The sequence below is a fragment of the Gopherus evgoodei genome, chromosome 12 (genome assembly GCF_007399415.2).
Source record: "Gopherus evgoodei ecotype Sinaloan lineage chromosome 12, rGopEvg1_v1.p, whole genome shotgun sequence".
In the NCBI taxonomy this organism is placed as follows: domain Eukaryota; kingdom Metazoa; phylum Chordata; order Testudines; family Testudinidae; genus Gopherus; species Gopherus evgoodei.
The window spans coordinates 9,594,680-9,620,103 of record NC_044333.1 but is presented as its reverse complement, the minus strand read 5'-3'; the positions used below and the strand labels follow the sequence as shown (position 1 = coordinate 9,620,103).

Here is a 25,424-nt window from a genome sequence, read left to right as displayed (position 1 = left end):
TATCAAGAATACAAAGGGGCAACCTTGTGAGATAGAAGTTTTGAAGGGGGTATTGGGCCCATTTGGGGAATTTATCTGTTTATAGTCTGTACTTTATTTCTCTCATTTCTTCTGTACACTGATTGCGTGGGAATGGGTGATAAGGGATGGATCACTTGATAATTACCTGTTCTGTTCATTCCCTCTGGGGTACCTGGCACTGGCCACTGTCGGAAGACAGGATACTGGGCTAGATGGACCTTTGGTCTGACCCAATAGGGCCATTTTTATGTTCTTATGTGTTTGTGTTAATAAATTAGAATGCCACACCTTGAAGTCAGAGAGATTCATGCTGGGAGCACTGCGGATCCTGCTGACCACATCACATGACAATGTGGTCTGTTTACATGGATCCAGTGACACCTGTGCAGGTGCTCAGAAGGTCTGGCTGCTGTTCCAACCTCCAGACTGGAGAGTGGCCATAAGGAACTACTGAAACAGTCCGGTGTTCTTACCCTGGTCTGGGGGGCATCTCACTCCCCACCCACTTTTCTGTATTTATCCATAGTCCAGTTAACCAGGCACTGAGACTTAGGACATCACTACGCAAACACTTACTGAGTGGCAAGCTCAGGTATATATATCTACAGCACTCCAGCACACTGCCTGCGTGGACTTGATGATGCACGATAAATGTTCCCCAGGGAACACTGACATACTGTTGCTTGAAGCTTGTAGTGCGCATCAGCAGGATGGACACGGACAGTTAGTGCACGGTATGCTAGAGCTTTACACCCCAACTTGCTGCACAGTAAGCGTTTGTGTAGACATGGCCTGAGAAAATTCTCTCTCCACCTAAACTAGACAAGAATAAAGGAAAAAACCTTAGAAATTCCTTGTTATTGTGGGTTCACGTGAGCCCATTAATGCTACGTGAACATATTATCAGGCCACATATATTTCACATTATTTTAGTTACCTAAGTAGGCCACCTTCAAATTTAAATATAATGGGAATATTTTGTAAAGTGTAAGAATGTGACAACTCTCTGAAAAACAACATAATTCATTTCAATTAAGATCGGAAGGCTTTATCGGCTTCTCATATGAAAACACGGCATATTCTTTAGAACAGTTTGTCATTCTTAATGTTAACCAAGAGATGAATTCATTTGGATGAAGATAGTAAGTGAAGTCTACTTGGGATGACCTCAGAAATACCACAGCCTACCTCCTGGATGTGTTGCTCCAAACGATTGATCAATCTGTTCTATGGTTGGAGCAATTGCCTGAGAGTTAAAATGGACACCACTGAAAAAGAAAATGAAAGCCACTGAATCATCATTAAGGAGTGGGCTACTAGCTGGGGTTCATTAGTTAAAATCATCTAACTACAAAAAAAAGAATGCTCAGACAACTCATTCTTCAAGGGAAAATTATGTTACATTTATCTCACATAGCAATCCAATACCAGAGAAAACACCTCATGTTTTAACAAGGTAAGGAGAATTAAATCCGGTATATACTGGTTCATTAGCTTGTTCGTTTACAAGCCGACCTCCCAAAATGGTTAGGTAAAAATAGCAAAAACTGTATGACCCTTTCATAAGCCGACCCTATATTTCAGGGGTTGGAAAACTTTGGCTCCTGGCCCATCAGGGTAAGCTGCTGGCGGGCCGGGATGTTTTGTTTACTTGGAGCATCTGCAGGCATGAAGCCCCTCAGTTCCCAGTGTCCGCGGTTTGCCGTTCCCAGCCAATGGGATCTGTGGGAAGTGGCACGAATCGCGGCCACAGGGAGCTGAGGGGCTCCATGCCTGCAGATGCTCCAGGTAAACAAAACGGCAATGTATTAGATATTCAATTCAATGATTCCATAGAGTTTAAAATCAACAAATTTTGGTGTAGATCCATTTATAAGCCGACCCCCACTCTTTGATGCGTCACTTTTTTACCAAAAACATTCGGCTTATGAATGACTATATACGGTATACTTTGGGGTCACTCACTTTGTTGCTTCTGTCAGCCAAGCTAACTGCACACACGAGGGGCTCCCTCCCATTTCCTTCTATTTTAGGAGATTCCCTGCAACCCTCTATCCTCTCCCTCATGCTGTGTGTGTCCCCATTTTACCCCAGGCAGTGTTACTTTGTACCCCTCCCCCAATCCCCCATGTCAGTGTCCGCCATTCTCATTCTCCTTTTTTCTCTTTTTCAGGATGTCAACATTTGTATACCACCTGCGAGGATGGACAGATCTAAGTTGAGGGATTCTATTCAAGATTCACTGTGATGTGAATTGATTGGAGGCTATGTTCAAAAGTTAGTGTTCCATCTAAACAGAGAAATGCCATCAAGTTGAGTTTTTGGCCTCACAAGCTCAGCCAAAAACTATATGAATTTTTTGTAACAGAAGGGAAATAATTCTTAAAGCCAAATTCTATTCTTTGTTACTCCTTCGTAACTCTACTGATGTCAGTGGAGTTACTCTGAATGAGTATCAGGAGTAAGGAAACAGGGTTTGGCCCTTAGACTTCTATAAAAAGATAATACAGGATTTATAAAATCAGACTCTGCCTTCATACACATAATATGAAAACTTCCCAAATCCACGAATTGCAGCTATTTTAAGTTTTGCTCTGTTGAGAAGAATTTGACCCTGCTTTCATCACTTGATACCACTGCTTGGGGGTTAGACTAAATTTCCCTTGCGGTCCCTTCTAACCCTATAATTCCATGATTGCTACAAGAAATTTGGAAAGAAGGGTATTACAGCCATTTTCCATAACAAAGAGGTTTTAAGGGACAGCCACATGGGAGAGCGAGCACTGATCTCTTTTCAAAAAAGATCTTTCACTTAAATTGAACTATTACAAACATCTGTGGGTATTTCTAAAATCATTCTGTGTACGCAGCTTCCCAACCTTCAACTCCCAATACAAAAAAGTCTTGATAAGTTCTGTCTCAGGTTCAGCCCTGGAGCTCAGAGGAAAAATGACAATTCCATACTCATAAGGTGGGCTTTTGAAAATAAGAAAAAGATGGACTTTTGATTTTAATCAAAGAAATTCTGCCTTTGGCTTGCATAAACCATTTCAATAGTATGTCCATTAAAATATTTCACAAGGATCATTTTTTATTATAACTAACCTTTGATAATTATGGGATGCAGGCTTTCTAAAAAAAACTAGATATAATACCACATACTGTATGTGGCAGTGGAATGCTGTTCAGTTTATTTTACCTAATTAACATTCCCTACCCACCACATTCACACTTGTAAAATAATCAGTGAATAGAACACACAAGATGAAAAATTGGTGGCAACCAGAAAAAAGCCAGATTCCCAGAAAAATGGGAGTCGCTGCCAGTCACTAACACAAGCACTATATACCACCCAGACTTCTACATTCACCTAATACATCTCCAAATAACTCTCATAATGCATGTCTGTATGGAACATAAAACCTCAGCTGTATTGTGTAAGTCTTCTTTTCTCTCCCTTGCCTGAAGTCATATCTGCCCCTAGATTTTAAGGGTCCTTGAGGGAGAGTCTGAAACTTTATTTGTAAAGGTCCATGCCCATCTTTCGTGCTACATATACATGTTTAATAATATGAGAACAGAAAGTCTAAAAACCTTAGAAGAAACAAGGGATTGGTAATGTACACAGGGAATACGCTTAGAAATGTTATCTGAATTTTGTTCTCACTGTTAGAGTAGCATATAAATAATTGAAAGCTCTTCCCCAGCTAAACAGAATAATTATAATAAGCATAAGCAACAAAATACAGTATAACTGACCCAAACCAATCCTACTGGCACCACAAAACTAATGATCCAACATGCATCATGCCTGCCAACCTTAAATACTTGGACTCTTGTTCAAAATGTACCCAGAACTTATTTCTGTTGAGAACATGTTCTTTAATTTGATATATTCTGAGAATATCACCTATTATTTTTACTTCTGAATAATTAAATTAACTTCTCATGAAAAAATGTACAACTGTTTTCCTGAAGAGAAATTAATGAGACAAAAATTCAGTGCAGTCCAGTAATAATTATGACTGGAGTGAAAAAGAGACGGTAACTAAAATATCATGTGTGACCCAATAGTACAAAATAATCTTAAATCACTTACCAATATTTTAACTTCACCTTAGTCAAGTCATAAACTTCAATCACCTGAAAGACAGAAAATAGAAAAAATTATTGAAGTTCCACAGGAGTTTGAAATAGGATATTTAGGGCAGACTACTGACCCAAGTTATTACTGCAAGTTCACCTTCTCTAGTGGAAATCTGTTTGGTTTTAACTGAATCAAGCCAGATTAGAGCAGTGGTGGGCAACCTGCTGCCCATCAGGATAATCTGCCGGCAGGCCACAAGACAGTTTGTTTACATTGACCGTTCACTGGCACGGCCACCCGCAGCTCCCAGTGGCCGCGGTGCCCCGTTTCCGGCCAATGAGAGCTGCAAGAAGCGGCGTGGACTGCAGGGACATGCTGGCTGATGATTCCCGCAGCTCCCATTGGCCAGGAACGGTGAATCGCAGGTCGCTGTGCCTGTGGATGGTCAATGTAAACAAACTGTCTCGCAGCCCACCAGAGGATTACCCTGATGGGCCGTGTGTGGCCCGCGGGTCGCAAGTTGCCCATCACTGGATTAGAGACATAAGATGGGTGAGGTAATATTTTTTTGCGGGGGCCAACTTCTGTTGGTGAAAGAGACAAGCTTTCGAGCTACAAAGAGCTCTTCTTCAGGTCCTCATGTTGGTCCAATAAAAGATATTACCTCACCCATCTCGTCTCTCTAACATTCTGGGACCAAGATAGCTATAACAACACTGCAAACAAATCAAGATAGATTAGTGAGCATCAATTTTCAGAGTTTATCACAGTTCTAAAACAAGCACCAAACACCCCCCAATCCTGTAAATGACTCTGCAAAGGTGGATCCTTGCACCTGAATGGAACCTGCTGACTTCAATGGTGATCTGTATGAATGGATCATTTTGGCAGATCGGGGGCTAAAGTAGTATTCACAGAGCAACTTCTTTTAAGCAATCTCTGAAGGAAGTGACAGTAAATGTTTACCAAATGCAGGTGGTCTCCTAATGGAAATGCAACAGACGTGCTATCAATACATTTGAAGATTCTTTGGGCTGGACTCCTCAGATGCCTAAAAATGATGGTTCCTTGTACACCTTTCACTATATTCAGACTTCTCTCATTTTTTCACTCAGCAAAGTGATTTGTGGCAGATATAAAAGTTTTAATTTTCAAAGTAAACACACAAGACACCTAACCTAACCTTTAGGTGCTGTAACAGACACTTAAAATAGCCATCCATAAAGGGTAACAGCAGACCAGAGGCATAATAACTCTAAATATTTCTGTTTTATGTACATATCTTGTTTTTGTTTAATTTAGAGAAGATCTCATCAGAACCTCCACTATGAGGGCCTGAGCCTGCATACATTTTTGCAGACTCTTGCACCTAGATGGATTCCTGTTGATCTTGATGAGTCTCCTTGGGGAACAGGAATCTGCACTAATGGCTCCTGATGCTAGATTTGGCCTAAAGCAGATTTTCAGGGCATAAAAAAGGATTAAACTTGGCCCCTCTCCATTCCCGCACTTTCTCCTAAATTTAGATACCTTTCTTCCTGTGCCAGTAGCTGCAGAGAGAAAGAGAGGATGGTGTCTAACTGCTGTGCAAAAAACAGGGAGCCTTGTGCTGCCCTGGATAATCCTTCATGAAGCTTTAACAGAAGCCCTCCCACTGTGGCTGGAGGAAATGCGGCTGTGGACACAGGGTCATGGAAGATAAAGGGGAATCTCCCATCATAAGTAGTACTGAGAATTTTGGAGAGACTTTTAAAAACTCTGCATATTATGCTGCATATTAACTGAACACACATGGTTTTAAATTCATATGAATGCCACCAACCAAGAAGGAAGTCTTGTTTTAGTAATTTGTTTGGCAAATATCCCTATATAAAATATTATAATGTACATTTAAAACTACACACAACATCCTGTATAATAAGTACTTCCTGTTTAATTGTATACTGTTGACGCATAAGAAAATGAAAATTTCCCCAAGCAAAATGACAAGTATAAAGGAAAAAGCCAATACACTTTAGACAACTAAGAAGCTGAGTAGGAAACACATTTTTATTTGGTAAACTCAACTTCAAACAAACAAACAAACAAACCCCAGTGAACAAGTATTTCTCTTCCGTCCATTAAAGCAAGTTTATATATAAATATAGTCATCCTAGTTCTGCTTCTTAAAATCCTGGACACTTTGTATTATTAGAATTTTGGTTCAATTCTTCTAGATTGCCTGCTACGATCTAACAGATGCCCCAGTAAGAATGAAGATCATTTAAATGGCGTTATTGTGAGTCAGTACTAGTCCTATTTTTTATTTGTTTTTTTCCAAAATCCATTTTCTTAAGTCCTCCACATGCTCTTGTTTTGCACATGGACATCTCTGGAAGTGAGGGAAAAAATATCTAGCCTAACCCAAGAATGGAAAATACTCAGCAGCTTTTTATGAGTGCTGGAATCAAAGGCTGCTGCCTGGCTAAAACTATTCACAATCCAGGAATATAATAAAGGATGAATCAAAGAACACAGAAAGAGCACAGTCAGCTGAAGTAACTGTGTGTTCGGTAAATGAACTCCAAGTCAGCAAGAGGCATTGACAGTAGTCAAAAAAGTGCCAATTCATCATAAGTACGCTTGACATGATTCAATTTTTTTTTATTATCGCAATGGATGACACTGATGTTTATTTTAATCACTTTTTACTTTTATAAATTTAAATTCTCAAAGTTGGGCAAAATTATGGCTTTTAAGCTTTTTCTCTTTTTTATTGATTTAAGTTTTCCCATTATGGGAGGAGTCAAACAATTACTGCATGACAGACACTGAGAATCAACAAGTTAAAGTTTTATAACCATTAAAACACAAGTTGTCAACATCGCATGACAGACACTGAGAATCAACAAGTTAAAGTTTTATAACCATTAAAACAAAAGTTGTCAACATCACATGTCAAAATATACTAAGTAAATATTCTTAAAAATCAAACTCCAATAAGATCTCAAGCAATATTTCTACTATGGCTCTGTAAATTTCAGTTATCACTGATGGAAATTTTTTTTAACTGGTTTGTATGTGTACTGTGAAATTGACATTTACCAGTAAAAATCCAGTTCTTCCAAGCCTAATCAAATTATCATCCCATTATTCAAACTCAAAATCTATTCATGTCTAGCACACAATTATAAACTACAGGTAAGAGAAAGAAACAAGCTCTATTTTGGAACATTTGTAGATAATTATGCAGTCCAGCAATACTCAGTGCATTTACATAAACTCATAGTCATTGCAGACACACCCACTGAAGAAATACTGCAATAAGCCATAAGGCTAAGGCAGGACTTTTTAAAAACTAGCTTAGCTACTATTGACAAAACAACCATGGTATTTATTCCACTGCTCATAAAAGCAAATGTGTAATCAGCAGCATTCAAACCCAATTATTGATCAATCTCTGCATAATCAAGAAGCTTTTGGCTTGAATTTGAGAAAGATCAGTAGTTTAAACAATTTACTATAATCTAACATTAAAAGAATTTTAGAGCATTTACAGGTTGAATATTTAATACTTTACAGGGCTTGTAGAATTTGCAAGGCAACGGGAAACGACAGCATAGTGGAAGTCTAGCTCCTTCCCTAGCTGAATAGGAGTGGGGCGTGGTGAGAGGAGGATAGTACTTGGACTCAGATTAGAGTGCTATCCCTAAAAGTTGGTCCAGGGCACCATGCTTCATTTCAGCCTCTGGGTAATATATGCAATAGACTTAAAGACCCCTCATCCCTTTGGCTGCTGGAAGGTACAGAGAGGTCTCTTCCTACCCAGACAGGCACAAAAAGCATGTCATGGATATTGCCACTATTCCCTCAGCCTCCAAACTCTGCCATTCTACCTTCCAGAAGCCTTTATTTATTATTATCTTCCGCATGACCAGCTCTAATAGCTACATACTATTCAAGTAACAGCAGAGTGAAGTGACACGATTTTTGTCAGTTTCACTGCTGAATTTAGGGTTCTGAATCATGGAGAAACTAAAATGAATCATACCATCTTTACAGCAGGCTTTAATAATCCCCACCAAAAACAAATTCTTCTTAAAACAAGTCTGATCACTCCACTAAGAAGTGATCTGAAATAAATGTGTGCACGCACACAGAATATGTCCCAAGTAGCTTTATAAATATCAGTTAAATTTCACAAAATACTTATTATATCCTTTTACAATTGTACAGTTTGCACAATTTACAACACAACTGTTGACCATCTAAGATTAGAGACCAAAATGCATTTTTACTGGACCACTAAACCAGATCAGTTTGTTTAACCCTGCTAATTTTAAACAGACTGTAGGTGGAGAATTTAAACACATAAGAGTGAGGAAGAATAGAAGGGAAACTCCTGAATATGTGCTATTGGTATCCAAATGACATTGATCCCACCCTCTCAAAAACTGAAGTGAGAGATTTGGGGGTGGCAGGAGAGAAGGAGCTGCTTTATTTATTAAAAATGAGATTCAGAGGCTCAGATAAATGGCAGGAAATGCGATGTATAATTGAAGTGATTATTTCAGTCTTATCAAGCTCAGTTTCTTTAAAGAAATAATGCTACTGAAAAGAGTTTCTACGGTCAAGCAACAGCCCACACCGGGAAAACGCAGCTCTTTCTGAAAAACAGCTTTAAAACATCCTGTTAATAACCCTAACATCACTTTCACTGTTTGAATATCAATAAGACTTCTGTTTTAAAGACAGCAAGATCCCATTAATACAGGAAGGATTTCATAAACAGAAGCCTCCATAATTCAATTATAAACTATAATCCGGCCCATTCTGAAGGAGGAAAAATATCTGATCACATCTCATTTCATTTCCGTTGACTCTTAATGGAAAATTAGCCTGAAAAATGCACATATTAACTTCTTTTTAACATTTAAGGTATACATCTAACAATTATAAAATATATGAATGCATAATGGTATTGAACTATAAAGAAATCTTAAATTTAGTTAAAAATAACAATCCAAATTACATGCAATTCACAAATATTTAGTCCATTAGAATATCTTATATTTCAGTTGATTAACTTCTTCCCCTCAACCCTCTGTAGTGGCTTTACAGTGATTTTTGTGCTCATGGGAAGTCTAAACTGAAAGCTGGGAGAGCACAGTTCTCTACAGACGGTACAGCCACAGGTAGAAAAAACAAGGTTCCATAGAGCAGCAGTTCTCAACCAGGGGTCCAGGGGGCCTCGGGCAGGTTTCAGGGGGGCCTCCAAGCAAGGCCAGCATTAGACTTGCTGGGGCCCAGGGCAGAAAGCTGAAGTCCTGCTGCATGGGGCTGAAGCCCAGGCCCCTGAGCCCCTCCACCCGGGGTTGAAGCTGAAGCCTGAGCAATGTAGCTTCATGGGGGCCCCTGTGGCATGGTGCCCCAAACTTGCTACTTCCTAACACCGCCCTGGCTTTTACATGCAGAAAAACATTTATTGTGTCACAGGTGGCCCATGGAGTTTTCATAGCATTTTGGGGGGTCCTCAGAAAGAAAAAGGGTGAGAACCCCCGCCATATATCACCCTTGATCGTGGCTGGAAGGGTGATGTGAGGCACCCTCTCCTGGAGGAACCACTGTCAGAGTTGACACTGTAGATCACTAATCATGTTCACACAGTACTTCTCTTTTGTACAGGTGATGCCAAGTAGCATGTCAATTTGTGCCAAATGGGTAGGGGTTTTCTGTCTACACCTTGTCCACTAGAAACAGGACTTGGTAGGGTGTCACAAAGTTGTTTCAGAAAGACTACTGAACGGCCAACACTGATTCTTGGTCAGAATTTGGACCAGAACTTGAACTGGTGACTCTGTGAACGGCTCAGTACCCCACAACCAATACACAGCTACGGTGTTTTAATTAAGAAAGCCTTTTTATTTTGTAATAACCTAATCACATCTCTACAGTTGCACACCTGTACTTGTCCATTTGCTTGGCTGAACCATGTCACCACAATAGCAGTATTTTCTCTGTTTCTCTTGAATTCTATGAGTAGGGTAGTTGTAACCAGCCTGTCTTCTAGCAAATATGATGCAACTGCAAAGCATTCGTGGGAGATGCACCTCTTTGAGTACAGCATCACTTAATGGATACTGCTGGGAGCACTGTTAGAATGATGGTGGTACAAATGCTAATTCAGTGTAAGCTAAACTCCATGGAGGAGTACCTGTTTATTTGAATTTGGTCTTCTGAGATGCCACATGACTTCAGGTGCACTAGTGGCTACATGAGTATACCATGAATTTAGTTCAGCTGAAAGCAAGAATTAGGGGATAAAAAAGTGTTTATATGGATAAAATGGAAGCAAAGAATAAAAGGGCAAATGGAAAAAATCCACCACCACCACACACACACACACCCCCCACTGCAAAAATGCAGGATCTGATCTCAGCCATTTTTAGCATATGACCCAATTTGGAACAAAGTAGGGAAGAGATCACTCTTGAAAATGCCCAATATATTTCAAAATATTAAGATATTCTGTATTTACAAACAGAAACACAGCGATAGTCTTGTACTGCATGAGTCTGTTAGAGTTGGCATATAAACACTATGTAAAAAAAAAATGATTTGTTAACTTAAGTATTTGTAAGACTAGGCTAGAATCTATTTTAGTTACTTTTTTGGTACCTTAAGTCTCTGATTGAAAGCATCAAACAGCAGTTTGATTCCGTCCTGAGTCAGGTTAAGGATGAGGTCATGGCTAAGAGGAGACTGTAAAACAAAAATAGTAGAAGGATTTAGATGGAAAGCTGACTGTTGCCACATATATAAAAAGCAAAGAAAAATATTTTTCCCAAATGGTCAATTCAATTGGCATGGCAACCAATTGTTTTGTTCTATGTATATGCCTAAACCGAAGTACATGTAGCCTTCAGTTTTCCTATTTAATGAAACAGAAGTGTTGTTGATAAGTTCACACCTTGCATGAACTCACAACCAAGTAGGAATATAGCTTTCTTGCTGCTTTTACAGATGGAAAAAGGGCAATTGAAACTGACATTTTGGGCTTAAGAGTGAAAAATTGGAACACATCATGTAGGATAGTTTGTTGCACTCAGCACTGGTGGGTTCATCTTATGGAGACTGAAGAGCCTCTCCTCAGCAATGACTACATATTATACTTAAGAAAGTGGTATGCACGTCAAATATCAAAGAATATCATAACCAGTCTGGGTGAGGTTCTAAATGGAATATTTCAGACAGACTGCTGCAAATTTACGTTTCCTTAGTTACTGTGAGTCATAATAACTAGGAGCCTAAATAAAAGCCTAGTGACGTGAACAGATATTTGACTGGGTTCAATCAGTTTTGGATCAGACTCTAAGGCTGTCTCTATTTTCAGTGGTATACTGTGATAGCAGTTCTCTACTGCCAACGTAGTCCAGGCATACCCAGTAAATTGCCTCTAGCACAGCCAGTCTGACCACATACCCCACATTCCCGCACGCGCATGCACACACACAATGAAACCCACCTTTCCAACTTTTCCCTGCAGGTGGAGAAGGTTGGTAGGTAAGCAAAGGCAGCCAACAACACTAAAATTCACAACCTAAGATAAAGTCCGGCACTGTAAGTCTTGCTGTGAATCTTACCCCTCTGGAGGAACTCAAATGGGAGAAGTTGACCTAACATGAACAGACTGTCATGGCAGCAGAAGGGAGAGCTATAACTACAGCATATCTATGATTTTTAGTCAGATTCAGTAATTAAAGTAAATCAACTGTACAGGCCTCCAGGTGAGAGAAACTAGAACTGTTTTTGTAAAATATAAATAAGGTTTACTATACATCAGAATTTCATAGTTTTAAAGCCAGGTTTCTCATGAACAACCAAGGATAGATGCTCTATACCACTGAAAAACTTCAGGGATACACTTTCATTGCTATCTCTGACTGATATCTTGTAAACGAATCTGAAAACTGCTATAGGTCCACAACTGAATAGACCAAATCCTGGACCTCTGAATGTGATTTTAAATCGCTTTGCCTATTTAATCCAGGCTCCTATCTAATCCACTTTTTAAATAAAAGGAAGTCAAAGGTGCAAAATAAATGTGGTTTATTCCATGAATGTTTTGTAGTTAGACCAAAAGTGGTTTGAAATATTGTATGTACTGTATGTTTTCCCTATGATTTAACTGCTACTATAACAATATACAAAAGTACTCTCTCCAGAAATGCCGCATAGGATTTGTTTTCCTTTACGGAGAGTACATTTTGGGGCCTTTTTATCAACTGATAATGCTCCTTTAACTACGAGAAGGGAAAATGGAAAATACTTTATCACGGGAGGTGGAGAGAGACACTCAGGAATGCCATCAGAAACTCCAACAGCAAGCATTCTTGCTCTTCACTCCTCAAATAATCATAAATATAGAAATGTCTTTATAGTATCTTATTTCCTGAGGAAAAATGTTTGATAGGTACAGTACCACAGATAAAGACATTCTGAGCATTGGGAATGGTGCTAAACACATTTGTGTTTAGATTATAACCACTCTATACTAAGTATCGCATCCATCCTTACAGAAAACCAGTTACGTTCTATCCAAGCAATAAGGTAGCTGTGAGAAAGTAAACATGCAAATATGCAAAGTTGTCTAGAATTAGGAGATACTTAAGCATGTCATATATCAAGAGAAAAGACTATCAGTGCTAGTATTAGAACTTTTCTGATGTCTTAGAAAATTAATTCAGTGCTTATACACATAGTTAAGAACATCCATTGTGTTATGCCGAAGACATACTACATAACTTTTCCGAATATACGTGATGGGCTCTGCATTCCACTGATTTTAGTAGCTCATTATCCAGGAGATTAAGCAAATTGACTTCTAAGGTTCTACACAGGATGTTTATAAATTTAATTCAGGCTTAGTGTGAAAGTTGAAAACATTATTAACGAGGGAAAACAACAATCTGAGAGAAGCCATGGTAATTACCACACTCTGCAGGTCATCTTCCCTTATGACAGATTTTATGGCCAGAAAGAAAGAAAAATTTGGGGGACACAAGTTAAATTAATGGGATTTTTAGTACTCAAAGCGAAACTTCAAATATGACAAAAAATTCCAGGAGGTGGTTGAGATTAACCCTTCCCAAAAGGTGATTTCTATACAATACCACTCCACATAAGTCTATGGGAAATGGAAGGTATTACTATATTCTGATGGTATAAGATGGAGGGGGAGTTTTATAAAGGCACAAATGGGAGTTAGATGCCCAGCTCCCATTGACAGTTTAGAAATAAAGGTATTAAATACCCATAGATCAAAATTCACCAGCAATGAAACCCCAGAATTAAGCTTTTCCTTCAATTTACAGTTACAGAGACAGGTTCATAAAGCTTTTCTGCTGCATTTCAGGCTTCCCATGTTCGTTAAGATCAGACCCTTAATATGAACAGAGCTGGCTGAATTTGAGAAGTCTTTTTAGATACATTTGTAAAGAATTAACACACACTCTTGGAGTTTCACGATAGTAGTCTAGATGCTCAAATATTTTAAGCTGTTATGTTCTATTGTTTAAACATGTTTTAAAAAACATCATGGAGAAGAGGAGTTATTCTCAATGTTTAAATCCAGGTATATAAACATAACTCTTTTTGACCAGACAACAAAAAGAGACACTTCATTAAGGCCCTGAAACCAAGTGACCACACCAGCAGATCCCTGCACCCACGAAGCCCCACTGAAATCAGTGAGGATCTGCCCCAGAACAAGGTTGGGCCCACATGCAGTCAGTTGCAGGCCTGGGGCTTAATTAATATAAGTGCTTAGTATGGAATGGTTATAATCTAAACACGTGTTTAGAACCACTCTCAATGCTCAAAATACTTTTATTTTTGATACTGTATCTATCAAACATTTTTCCTCAGGAAACATGATCCCATAAAAACATTTCTATATTTATGATCATTTGAGGAGTGAAGATGAACGATGGTCTTTGAGGAAAGATCTCTAGTTAGTCTCAGCATGATCTTTCTAAAAGCACAAAGCTCAACGAACAGTATGCTATGTTTTCTAGCGCTGATATATTAACCCTTCTATTACACCACATCACAGAATGAAACAAGGATTACATTATTCTTCTAAATAAAACCAGAAGATATTCTGCAGTGCACTGTACTGACGGGCTGAGAAAATGTGGGACACAAACTAATGCTGTTACTAACCACTGTCATACAGATGGTCTAGTGTATTATTTGTAATGGGCTACATTTCTAATTTGCAAAGTAAATATGTAGACATTATGAAAGCCATAAATCTATATTACCTGGAAAGAAAAAAAGGATAAAACTCATTTAATTAATGAGATATGTATCTGGCAGTAAACCAAAGAGTCAGGATTCTCCCTTGATTATTTTTGTACTCTTGTGTCAGAGGATCTCTTGCTCAGTCTTTAGATTGTTGATACAAATTCAAATTGTAACAGATTTAGTTAAGGACAATGTGAAAAAGTCTTCTAATCTACTGCTTCCTAAAAACAACAGATCACAACACAAGCTTATTGTAGCTGAGAACAGGCAGCATGTATATTTTCACGGTATTCGGTATCCCCATCTCCCTTCCTCACACTCGCCCAAAAACTAGAGAAGTTAAAAAATGCATTTTATTACACCTAGTTAATAGATTTTGCCTCCAGTACACTACAACGTGCAATGCAGGAGGGACATCAAAAGCACAGGAACTAATGTAACACTGGATAATGTTTAAATCATGCAAAAGCATGATTAAGACATCTAGGTGTTTTAAATTACTGCATCTGCTTTTGCAAGCAGAAATGCTGATGCACAGAAGAGCAAGAGTAGCATTTCCCATGGGCTCATCATCACTGCATCAGACAGGACTTGAGAAAGTTAGAAGTATTTCACCATTACAAAATATTACAACACTTGACAGAAACAATGCGAACAGATTAGAAGATCACTGCCCAGCTATTTAAAGAGCAGAGCTGCAGAAGTCCTTTCCTATACTATAAAAACTAAACTCAGTTTCAAAACAGCCATTACTTGTTTAAATCCTTTTATATCAAGAGAGTCAGAACTACTCAGTTTAGCAACCTTAGCAATAAACTCCCATTTCTCAACACACTATTTCCAGAGCTCCCTATCCTACTAAAACATGTCAACATAAAAAAGTAGCATTCACCAAAGAATGAATTATTGGTGCCTGAAAATTCCAAGCTATAGCAATATCATGCCATAACAACGAATCCTAGCAGCTGATAAAATATTTTGATTACCCTCCTGAAAGAGTTATTCAAAAAACACACATAATAATATTTAACTAGCCACTTTTAAAAGCCACACACTTCAAGATGAGTGATATTAGACAACAGCCACAACATGTGGCTGAACTATACACAGGGTGTAGCATTACACAACACTGACACACCTTCATATCTTATTGCTTAGTTATCACAAAATTATTACTTTAACAACCTGGCCTGGCCATTCTCTACTCACCTGCTCACTGTAGAGAACCTGGACGTTTTTGATAATACGACAGTGTTTCTGAAGAATTGCTACAGCTTGAGCCAATGGCATTCCTGTAAATAAACACAAGTCATATTTCTCAAATTTCTCCACACAGATAATAAATTTGGCCAATAGGTTAAAGGTGAGGTAAAATTGGCTCATTACCTAAAAGTAGTAAGTTGCAACATAAGGATTTGCAAACAATAACAAAAGCCTACTTCACTTGTGACCTCAGCAGTGTTTCTGGAACAGAAAGGTCTGTGCTTATCCACCAAACAATAAAGTTCTTCTACTCAAAAAATAAAGACCCATTATCTCCAACAAAGGAAAATAACAAGCCAAAGTTTATGCAGAAAGAGTTCACATTTTTCTTATGTATATACAGCAGTTTTCTATTTGAATCACCTTTCTTGGTGGATTTAATTCTCCAATAATGTGTCTAAGGGCCTGATCCAAAGCCCATTACACACCATTATTTCTGAAATAAACTCTTTTTGCAGAATCAAGTAAGGTATGCATGCTAAGGTAAGTATGTGGTTTAACGGCAAGATCCTGCTGCAATTCAGTTTCTAACAAAGCTCATTACAGACTTTAAAGTAGATGATCTCCTGTTTTCGTGTTTGATGTTACATAGCTAATACTACATAGAGAATAGTGCAGTGTCAGCTCCTCTTCAGTAATGTGGTCAAAACTTTTGTGGTATCTCTTAATGAAATGTGATCATGTGTAAAGAAGTTGTACATATATTCCTGGTTCCAACATCACAATTCGACAGCTGAAAAAAGCTTATAAACCCATACAGAAATGTAACTGATTGCTACATGTCAATTCAGCTTTTATAGTTTTGATTTGCTATTTATTTTAGCTTCTTGCTTCTTTCTACATTATTTTCTTCTTTCTAATTTTGTAATTTTAAAAAAAGCAAAGTGTCCCTATTCTGGAAAACATACCATGGTATGTGTTATTTTGGTCAGATTATATTTTATACTCAATGTAAATTTTTAATTGACGGATATAAATTACACCTTAAATTTAAGTAAGGCACTATTCTTGGTATAGAATCAGCTATGTAACATCAACTCCTGAAACAAGAGATGAGACCTTGTCTATATTAGAAAAAAACTATATCTACAGTAGAACCTCAGAGTTATGAACACCTCGGGAATGGAGGCTGTTTGTAACACTGAAATGTTTGTAACTCTGAACAAAACATTATGGCTGTTCTTTCAAAAGTTTACAACTGAACAGTGACTTAATACAGCTTTGAAACTCCACTATGCAGAAGAAAAATGGTGCTTTTAGTCATCTTAATTGAAACGAAACAAGCACAGAAACATTTTCCTTACATAGTCAAACCTTTTTTATTTAAGCTTTCCCATTTTTTTTAGTAGTTTATATTTAACACAGTACTTTAACACATTCCCTTCCCCCCCTCCCTTTTTTTTTTGGTCTCTGCTGCTCCTGACTGCATACTTGCAGTTCCAAATGAGGTGTGCAGTTGACCAGTCAGTTTGTAACTCCGGTGTTCGTAACTCTGGAGTTCGTAACTCTGAGGTTCTACTGTAATTTGTTGCCAGGACATTTCCACCATAGCAATAGTGGAAGCTATAGCAGAGATGTGATGCCAACATTTTTACCACTGTGTTGTCAAACCCTTTGTCTCAGCCCTCTCCCCACTGCTGCTTTCACTGCTGGAGAATTATGGGTGCAAGCTTTTCCACAAAAGGCAAATTTGAAGATGACTGTTCAAACGTAAGTACTGGATATAAATTTTGCTGCAAAGTTGTTCCCTGGAGTACACATCAGTGAGAAGAACAAATTTCTTCATAAATGGCAGATTGTACTCCCAGGAGATAGAGAAAGAAATACTATCTCACTTTTAAATTATTTTAAATAAGAACAGACAAGCTGACCCACAGTGGCAATGCTCTCAGCTGCTGTGTGGGATACTCAGATTGAACTCCAAACCTCATGCTCTCTCCTATGATCATCAGAGGCTGGGTGTGCTAAAGAGGCTGCATAATCAGTCCTTGCAGGGAACAAATACGCTCTTCCAACACTTAATGCACAAAAAATGAGTAAGTTCTTTGGCGGGTAGAGTGGGAAGAAGTTCTAAATCCTCATTAAGAGCAAACAGGAGCAAAGGAGATGAGTAAGAGTGAGTGAGGAAGCATTATACTGTTTTGTACATTTCAATGTTAATACTGTATCAACATCCACTGGAGCATGGCAAAGCTACAAGCAGCAGTAGTGATAGGTACACTAGGAATAGTTTGTAGGAGGACCTAAACAAAGGTGGGGAACAGACAGAGTACCTTCCCCTCTCTTGCAGCAGACAAGAAAGCCAAGGGAGGGCCAGATAAACTAAATACCTCCATCCCCAAAACACCTACAAGCCAGAAGACAGTCCAGTGTCAGCACCCCAGTATCCCAGCAGCTGGGACAGCAAGGCTGACTTCCCACAACCCACTGCCCATGGATAGTGGGCTCCCTCTGGCCTCACCTGTGTGTGGGGGGGGAGGGAAAGCAAAGATGACAACAAGAGAAAACAGACACTAAGGTGGTGAGTGCAGGAAAAGATGCACCATGACTGATAGAAAATACATGAGTGAAACTAAGAAGGGAAAGAAGTATAACAAAAGCAAGAGAAATGTAAGTGAATTATTTTAAGTATATCAAATAGAAAGCTGATGACAATATGGTACTATTATATGCAGTACACCCAGGAACAGAATCCAAGGTCTTGTGTACACCAGGAAAATTGTGTCGACATCTCACACTAATCATCTCCACTAGTGGTTTAATGTTCAGAGCCCAAGTCATCAGCATTTCAAGAACCCCGTAATCTAATTTTGCCCAGAACAGGTATAGACAACATGGTGCTCAAAGTATCAGGAGCAGCCAGCAATCCATTTACAGCAGGGATCCCAACATTGCTACAACTGGTGGAAGTGAAACAATTTTTAACAACAGTGGGAAATTTGACAAGATATCCCTGAAGTAGACAGAGCTTAAGTATCTTGACTGCCAATTAGTCCCCTACTCTAATCTACTTGGCCACACTAATTATGTATTACACACTCATATGGCAGAGCTATGTTTACATTAGGCACTGTACCGATGAATTTCCTCTTGCGTGTGCATGTATCTGTAATCTCAACTTTAAGGTGGCATTAGCAGGTTTGTTTGCATTTTTTGGTGAGGAAGGTTGAAGGGCATTTTATTTTCTTGTGCTTGTTTGTTTTTATAAAGGAAAGAAAAACAATGAGTGCCCACACACCAAAATAAACCCGTGCAGTGTGATAACTATTTTGAAGTAGCTTTTTTTGAACTTCAGATAATACAAACACAAAAAGATCAGTTAACTTATGCAGGGCCGAACCAACAGTGAGCGAGAGCACTGATATCTGAGCTCCAACAAGGGGTGTCTTAGTCAGAATATGTAGCACATAACTAAACTGAAGATGACAGCCATGTATTTAATTTGTGATAAGATTCAAATCACTGCACACTGAAATAAATGCACAACAAGTTTATTTCTGTATTATCAGGCATATAATACATCAGTGTCACCAACCAGTCAATCTCAATCGACTCTAGAGGATCTCCCAGTCGACTGCGATCTCCAGTGGCACAGCAGGGCAGCCGCTAAGGCAGTCTCCCTGCCTGCCCTGGCCCCATGCCACTCCCGGAAGTGGTGAGCGCAGACCTGGGGACAGGTTGACAGGGGTCTCCCTCCACATGCTGCTCCTGCCTGCAAGCACCACCCCCACAGCTCCCATTAGACGGGAATGGGGATCTGCAGCCAATGGGAGCTGTGAGGGTGATGCCTGCAGAGAGGGGCAGCACGCAGAGCCACATGTCCCCAAAACATCCCCAGGGGCCGCAGGGAGGCATTGGCCCCTTCTGGGAGCAGCATGGGGCTGGTGTAGGCAGGGAGCCTGCCTTAGCCTAGCTGCACCACTGACCGGGAGCCACCCAAGGTAAGTGCCACCCAGTGGGAGGCTGCACACCAACCCTGAGCCCCCTCACAGAGCTAGCACCCCATACCTCCTCCTGCACCCCCGAACCCACTCCTGCACCCCAAGCACCTGCCCCAGCCCAGAGCCCCCTCCCCACACCTTCTCCTGCACCCCAACACTCTGCCCCAGTCTAGAGCCCCCTCCTGCACCCAAACTCCCTCCCAGAGCTTGCACCCCCACCCTCTCCTACACTCAACTGCCTGCCCCAGGCTCAGCCCAGAGCCCCCTCTCACACTGGGAACCATTTGGTCCCAGCCCAGAGCCCACATCCCATCCCGAACTCCAACCCCCTATCCCAGCCTGGTGAGGGAGAGTGAGCAATGGAGAAAGGAGGGATGGAGTGAGTGGGACAGGGCCTCGGGGAAGGGATGGGGTAGATCCTGGGTTGCCTTTAAATTCAAAAAGTGATCTTGGGTGTAAAAAGGTTGGAAACCGCTGCAATACATGTAACTATCCTGAACTGTGTGTACATGCATAAATACTCCTCCATTTATTTCAGTGATTATTTGGATATACAGATATTGGGTTAATCAAATTAGTTGTACAATAAAAATTGCAAACAGTGAAATATTGCACAAGCTGCTAGTTTTCAGATGTAAGAATTCGAGCCTTGCAAACTGAAAGCTAAGTATACACCAAATCTTTGAGCTTTTCAAGGCTCACATCCTGCAAAGAATTACACATATTTTATGCAATGCAGGTCTATTCACAACTCATAAAATTAAACATATGCATAAGTCTTTGCAGGATCAGAGCCAAAATGAATTAGCTTTTGGCTTAGAAGAGCAAATATATATATATTCTACATCTTTTCTTTCCCTTACCCCATATACTAGTGACTTCAAATGGTCAAGCAGAATTTTATGAAACTTTATAAAAAAAAGAACTTCACTCTTTGGACTGAGAACAGGCACGGAAAATGTCAGCTTTCAAGAACAATTCAGAAAGACAGTGTATTGAGAGGCAAGTGTGGCTCTGAACAGGCTTAACTGCACTGCTGCTACCATAATCATAATATATCCATTTAAGAGCTGCTTACCAAAAAGACAATTGCCTAATATAGACTCGAAACCAAAACCTTTTCCGCTTATCAGTTCATGTCTGAAACTGCAGCTTCTGCACTGCTTAGATTAAAAATGGTGCCTATCTGCAGCTCTCTCTATACCAGTACTCCCACCATTGTTACCCCAGTGGTTCAGAACCATCAATAGCAACGTTGGGAAATTACAGGCAAAGCAGTATGGTGCGGAAACTCCTAACACACATACACAATTGTAGAAAAACCTCGTAATTGCTTACAATTATGACAAACTGTAGTAATGTTTAAATGCTGATCGCTTATTACTACAATATAGGTTTGAAGAGTCAATCATTTGTAGGAGGACCCACAACATATAAAAATCTACTGCTACACTTAAGTGCCTCGAATTAGTTCTGAACAAAATCAACTAAATTTGGATTGGCTGCAGGAGTTCTCTCTGATACACTGCTGGGGGCGGGGAGGGAGGGAAGAGGAATCTACCAAAGACATGTGGTTTAAGGAAGACTGTATAGAATGACTGGAAGGAGAAAGGCTTATTATGTAACCTTGGGCAAGTCATTTAAACTCTGTTTCCTCATTGGTAAAATGGAAATGCCACGATTCAGTTACCCCAATGAGGATGTTGTGACATTTAAATAGTATTTGTAAAGCGTTTAGCGATCCTTATACAAAAACCTCTCTATAAATGCAAAGTATTAGTAAGTTTTTGAGCAGGCCGATGTCACTTGACTGATATTACCCAGACTATGATTAGTACATCTAGGTCATCTCCTCTAGGTTACTCAAAATGACTGGTCCAAAATAGCAACAAGAGGTTTTGGAGGAAGTATGAACAGAAGGAAATGCAGATGATAAATAAAACATGAGTCAGTCTAAGAGCATCCTTAAAAATAAACATGAAGTATTCTTACATATGTACATCAATATTCTCGGTATTATATAAAAGTTAGCATTACTTTGCCTTTTTAAAATAACTGCCAAAAACAAAAGAGACAAAAAAAAAGTCTTAAGGAATTTCATTTTCAGTAATTCAGAATAATGCTAGAAGCATTAGGGAAACCTCTGGCCGTCGTTACTTCTTATTAACACAGCATGGAAAAATGTGATGACAAGGCAAGTGCCAAGCACAGGACCTACCCAAGGTGAATTCCCATTGCTCATTCCCAAGAGATCGCTCGGGAACCACTTCCAGATCTAGCATTGGCTCTGCCAGAGTATCGGCCCAGTAGTCACACAGCAGATCACGATGTTACTGCAACTGGACCTGTGCTGGAGCATGAGAAAAACATCTAATTTACAATCCTCATCTGACTCTCAGGGAACAACCCAAAACAACATGCATTTATTCCCCTCCCTCCTCCAAACTCTGATGGAGAAATCACTGCTCATGTCTGCCTTTGTCTCCTCTTTGGGATTTTATTCCATTCCCTCCCTTGTCTGTTGTCACCAGACCTCATGCAAGTCTAGCTAAGGCCTGGTCCATACCTATAACTTAGGTTGACTTAGGGTATGGCTACGCTTGCAGCCATACAGCGCTGCCACGGGAGTGCTCCCGCGGCAGTGCTTTGAAGTGCGAGTGTGGTCACAGCGCCAGCACTGGGAGAGAGATCTCCCAGTGCTGCAGGTACTCCACCTCCCCGTGGGGATTAGCTTACAGCACTGGGAGCCGCACTCCCAGGGCTGGGGCACTGTTTACACTGAGGCTTTACAGCGCTGTGACTTGCTGCGCTCAGGGGGGTGTTTTTTCACATCCCTGAGCAAGAAAGTTACAGCGCTGTAAAGCGCCAGTGTAGCCAAGGCCTTAGCTACATCACTCAGGGCTGTTAAAAACTGTGTCCCCAGCAACACAGTTAGGTCAACCTAACCTCCCATGTAGACGCAGCTAGGTTGATGGACTTATTCTGTCTATCTAGTTCTTGCCTCTCAAGGCAAGTCTACACTACAAAATTAAAATGATCTAGGTTACATCAACATAGAGCCACTGCAGTAATTGAATCGGTTTTATACATCCACACTATGCTCATCAGTGGCACATGTTTTCACCCAGAGCACTTGCACCAATTTAACTGCCAGCGTTGGGCATTTTGAGATGGTTTCTGAAAGGTAGTAACATTTGATATAAGCAACACAGTGTCTGCATAAATGCTGTATCAACCTAACTACGTCAACTTAATCATTACGCCTCCCAAGGAGGTGGAGTTATGTCGTCAGTGTAGTGGGTGAGTTATATTGGTGTATACATTTTTAGTGTAGACGCAGGAAGCATCTATGCTGCTGCTATTCAGAGGCATAGTGGTGCTGTAGAGTGGACATACCCTTAGATTGAAAGCTTTTGGGGGCAGAACTGTATGGACAGTATTTTTTATTTCACTAGAGCACCTTACATACCTATGACACTATATAGCTATTAAACAGATACTACAATGAAGTTCATAAGAAATTCACAGATAAAAGCTGCTGGAAAACAGATGGGCTGTCTCATTCCTTCTGGTTTTGCTGCAAGGATGAGAAGAAATCCAAGTTGGGTCCCTGAATCATAGCCAAACCACAGGGCTCCCACAGATGCAAGACCCCAGTATTAAGGCTACCCTGCTGATCCTTCTATGTGACCCATCCCCAGAGTCCTTTCTGGCACCCTCCACTCTCCTGATGGGCCCTTGCCATTGGAGAACAGCCTTCCCCCAATTATTCCTGGGGGCCCCCGAAAACAGGGCGATGACCCCACCACCTTTCTACACGGTAAGCCTGCCCAGCCGGCTTATGGCCTTCAGCGCTACCACCACAGAAACGTCGGTCAGACCCACAGTCACACGCCCCCCCTGAGAGCCCCCCCCACTCCACGCCAGCCCCCCCAATCTCCCCCCTCTACATCAGCCCCCCAACCCCCACTCGCCTCACCGCCCGCGAGCCCCTCACACCAGGGCCAAGAGCCCCCCTCCCCTGGGGACAGCGGCTCAGGGGCCCCTCACTTCCTCAGGGCCTGCGCCCCCCGCCCCAGAGCGGGCCCAAGGTCCCCCCGCCCGCAGCCTCGGCTCGCCCGCAGCGAGGAGCAGCTCCCGGCCGCTGCGCTCATCCCACTCCGGGAAAAGGGGGGGACCAAGCCCCCCCCAGCTGCGTGCGCGGGGATGAAGGGCACCCCCGCCGGGGCATTAACACCTCCTCCCCCTGCTCCGAAGGGCCGCGACTCACCTCACTTGCGGCTGCTGAAAAAGTCCTTTGCAACGGCCGTCAGGCGAGACCGCCCCGGGTGGGCGGGGCCGGGGCTGGGGACTGACGCGGGCGGGGCCGCGCGCGTGTGTGCGCGCGTGCGAGAGGCGCGAGGCCGGGGGTTAGAGCCCTCGTCTGGAGCTCGGCATCTGGGTTCGAGTCCGACTGTGCCACAGACGCGCTGTGCAGCCTTGGCCAACTCACCTAGCCGAGGGGCCGGGCTCCAAAACCAGGGGAAGGGGAAGGCAAGGCTGGGATAAGGGGAGGGAGGTGGGGCAAAACAGGCAGGGACAAGGGGAAACAAGGTGTTGTGGGGATAACAGAGAAAGGGGGCCTGACCCATTCAAGAGCAGCGGGTGGGAGGGGGAACCATGTCGCCTCTAGGGGATGGTTGGACCAAGAAGGTCTATGGTAGAGGACTGGGGACAGCACCTCGTTTTAGCATTGTCAGCTCCCCAGGTTCCAAAACCAGGGTTCTGCCCCCAAAAATCCTGAGATTGGTTTAAAAATCAGACAATTTATCCATTTGTTTGCCTTCTGTTTTCTGGGACTTTGGGGTGCACTTGGGTCACATTTTCAAGCTTTCCTCGGCAGCCAGAAGGGCTAGAAACATACATCATTTTAAAATGCTGAGTCTCTCCTGCGCTTTCTGCTGTGCAGCAGCTGGCACTTTAAGAAACACCAAAAAAATAGCAGGAGACTTGTGATTTTGGCACCCCGGTTGTTCTTCCAAACAGCAGCTTGCAGAGGCTGCCCTTTATTTTAACAGAAGAGGAGGGTGGATGCAGCGAGCCCCAGCAAGCAATGATCCAGCTTCAGGGAAGCAGAAGATTTAATAATTAGAATTGCTTATGGGATCATCTTTAGCCAGGCCTGTTCTAATGTTACTGCTCCTTAGGGTATCGCAACAGTGCATCCAAGAGTGAGCCTCCCAGCCTAAGGTTAGTGTGCTAAAGGCAGCGGTGAGTAGATGTTGTAACTTCTGCTCTGAAACTTGGGGGAGTTCGGAGCCCGAGTCTCCAGTCCAAGTTGTGTTAGTTTTCTTGTATTAGCTAATATGAGGTAAGAACACATCTTTTTTCCTAAGGTGGATGAATGCTAGATTGGTTTAAGGTTATGCATTTAATTAAACCTGTGCAACTATGACTGGGTTTAGGAAAAAGGTGTTTTTTTATGAGAGCCAATCTGTGGTAGCTAAAATTGTAAAATCCTAGCATAGGCAGAGAAAGGTAAGTTGTATTTTGATTTAGCTGGTTGAGAAGAATCCTAGGCTCCCAACTTCCTCCTAAATTGGACGAGGGAGGATGGATGTCTTCTGAGGACCCTCATTATTAGTTCACTTTAACATGCACAAATATCCTTTAGGGTGACCAGAGAGCAACTGTGGAAAAATCAGGATAGAGGGTGGGAGGCAATAGGAGCCTATATAAGAACCCCCCCCCCCCCAAAATCGGGACTGTCCCTATAAAATCGGGACATCTGGTCACCCTAGACCAAGGCAATGGAGAAGAGTTTCAGGCTGTGTGCTGATAGAAGT

The 25,424-nt window shown here is 41.2% G+C and overlaps 1 protein-coding gene across 9 annotated transcripts in view; it reads right to left on the bottom strand.

Annotated features, from left to right (window-relative positions):
• The window catches only part of C12H16orf70 (chromosome 12 C16orf70 homolog), a 50,344-nt gene extending 26,419 nt beyond the window's left edge, over nucleotides 1–23,925 (bottom strand). For 4 of the 9 annotated variants that reach the window (XR_004002791.1, XR_004002792.1, XR_004002793.1 and 1 more), the window contains exons 1-6: nucleotides 23,069–23,521; nucleotides 21,818–21,949; nucleotides 15,605–15,687; nucleotides 10,766–10,849; nucleotides 4,121–4,164; nucleotides 1,210–1,289 (exon numbers count right to left, since the gene is read on the bottom strand). Coding sequence is in view for 6 of the 9 variants with exons in the window: in XM_030581419.1 (XP_030437279.1) it covers nucleotides 1,210–1,289; nucleotides 4,121–4,164; nucleotides 10,766–10,849; nucleotides 15,605–15,687; nucleotides 21,818–21,881 (355 nt within the window). In the remaining 3 variants the exon portion in view is untranslated. Of the gene's footprint in view, nucleotides 1–597; nucleotides 808–1,209; nucleotides 1,290–4,120; nucleotides 4,165–10,301; nucleotides 10,388–10,765; nucleotides 10,853–15,604; nucleotides 15,688–21,817; nucleotides 21,950–23,068; nucleotides 23,522–23,869 lie in introns of those variants that run through there. The other 5 variants (XM_030581422.1, XM_030581420.1, XM_030581421.1 and 2 more) reach the window with 5 other exon arrangements.
• Between the last annotated feature and the right edge of the window lie 1,499 nt (nucleotides 23,926–25,424).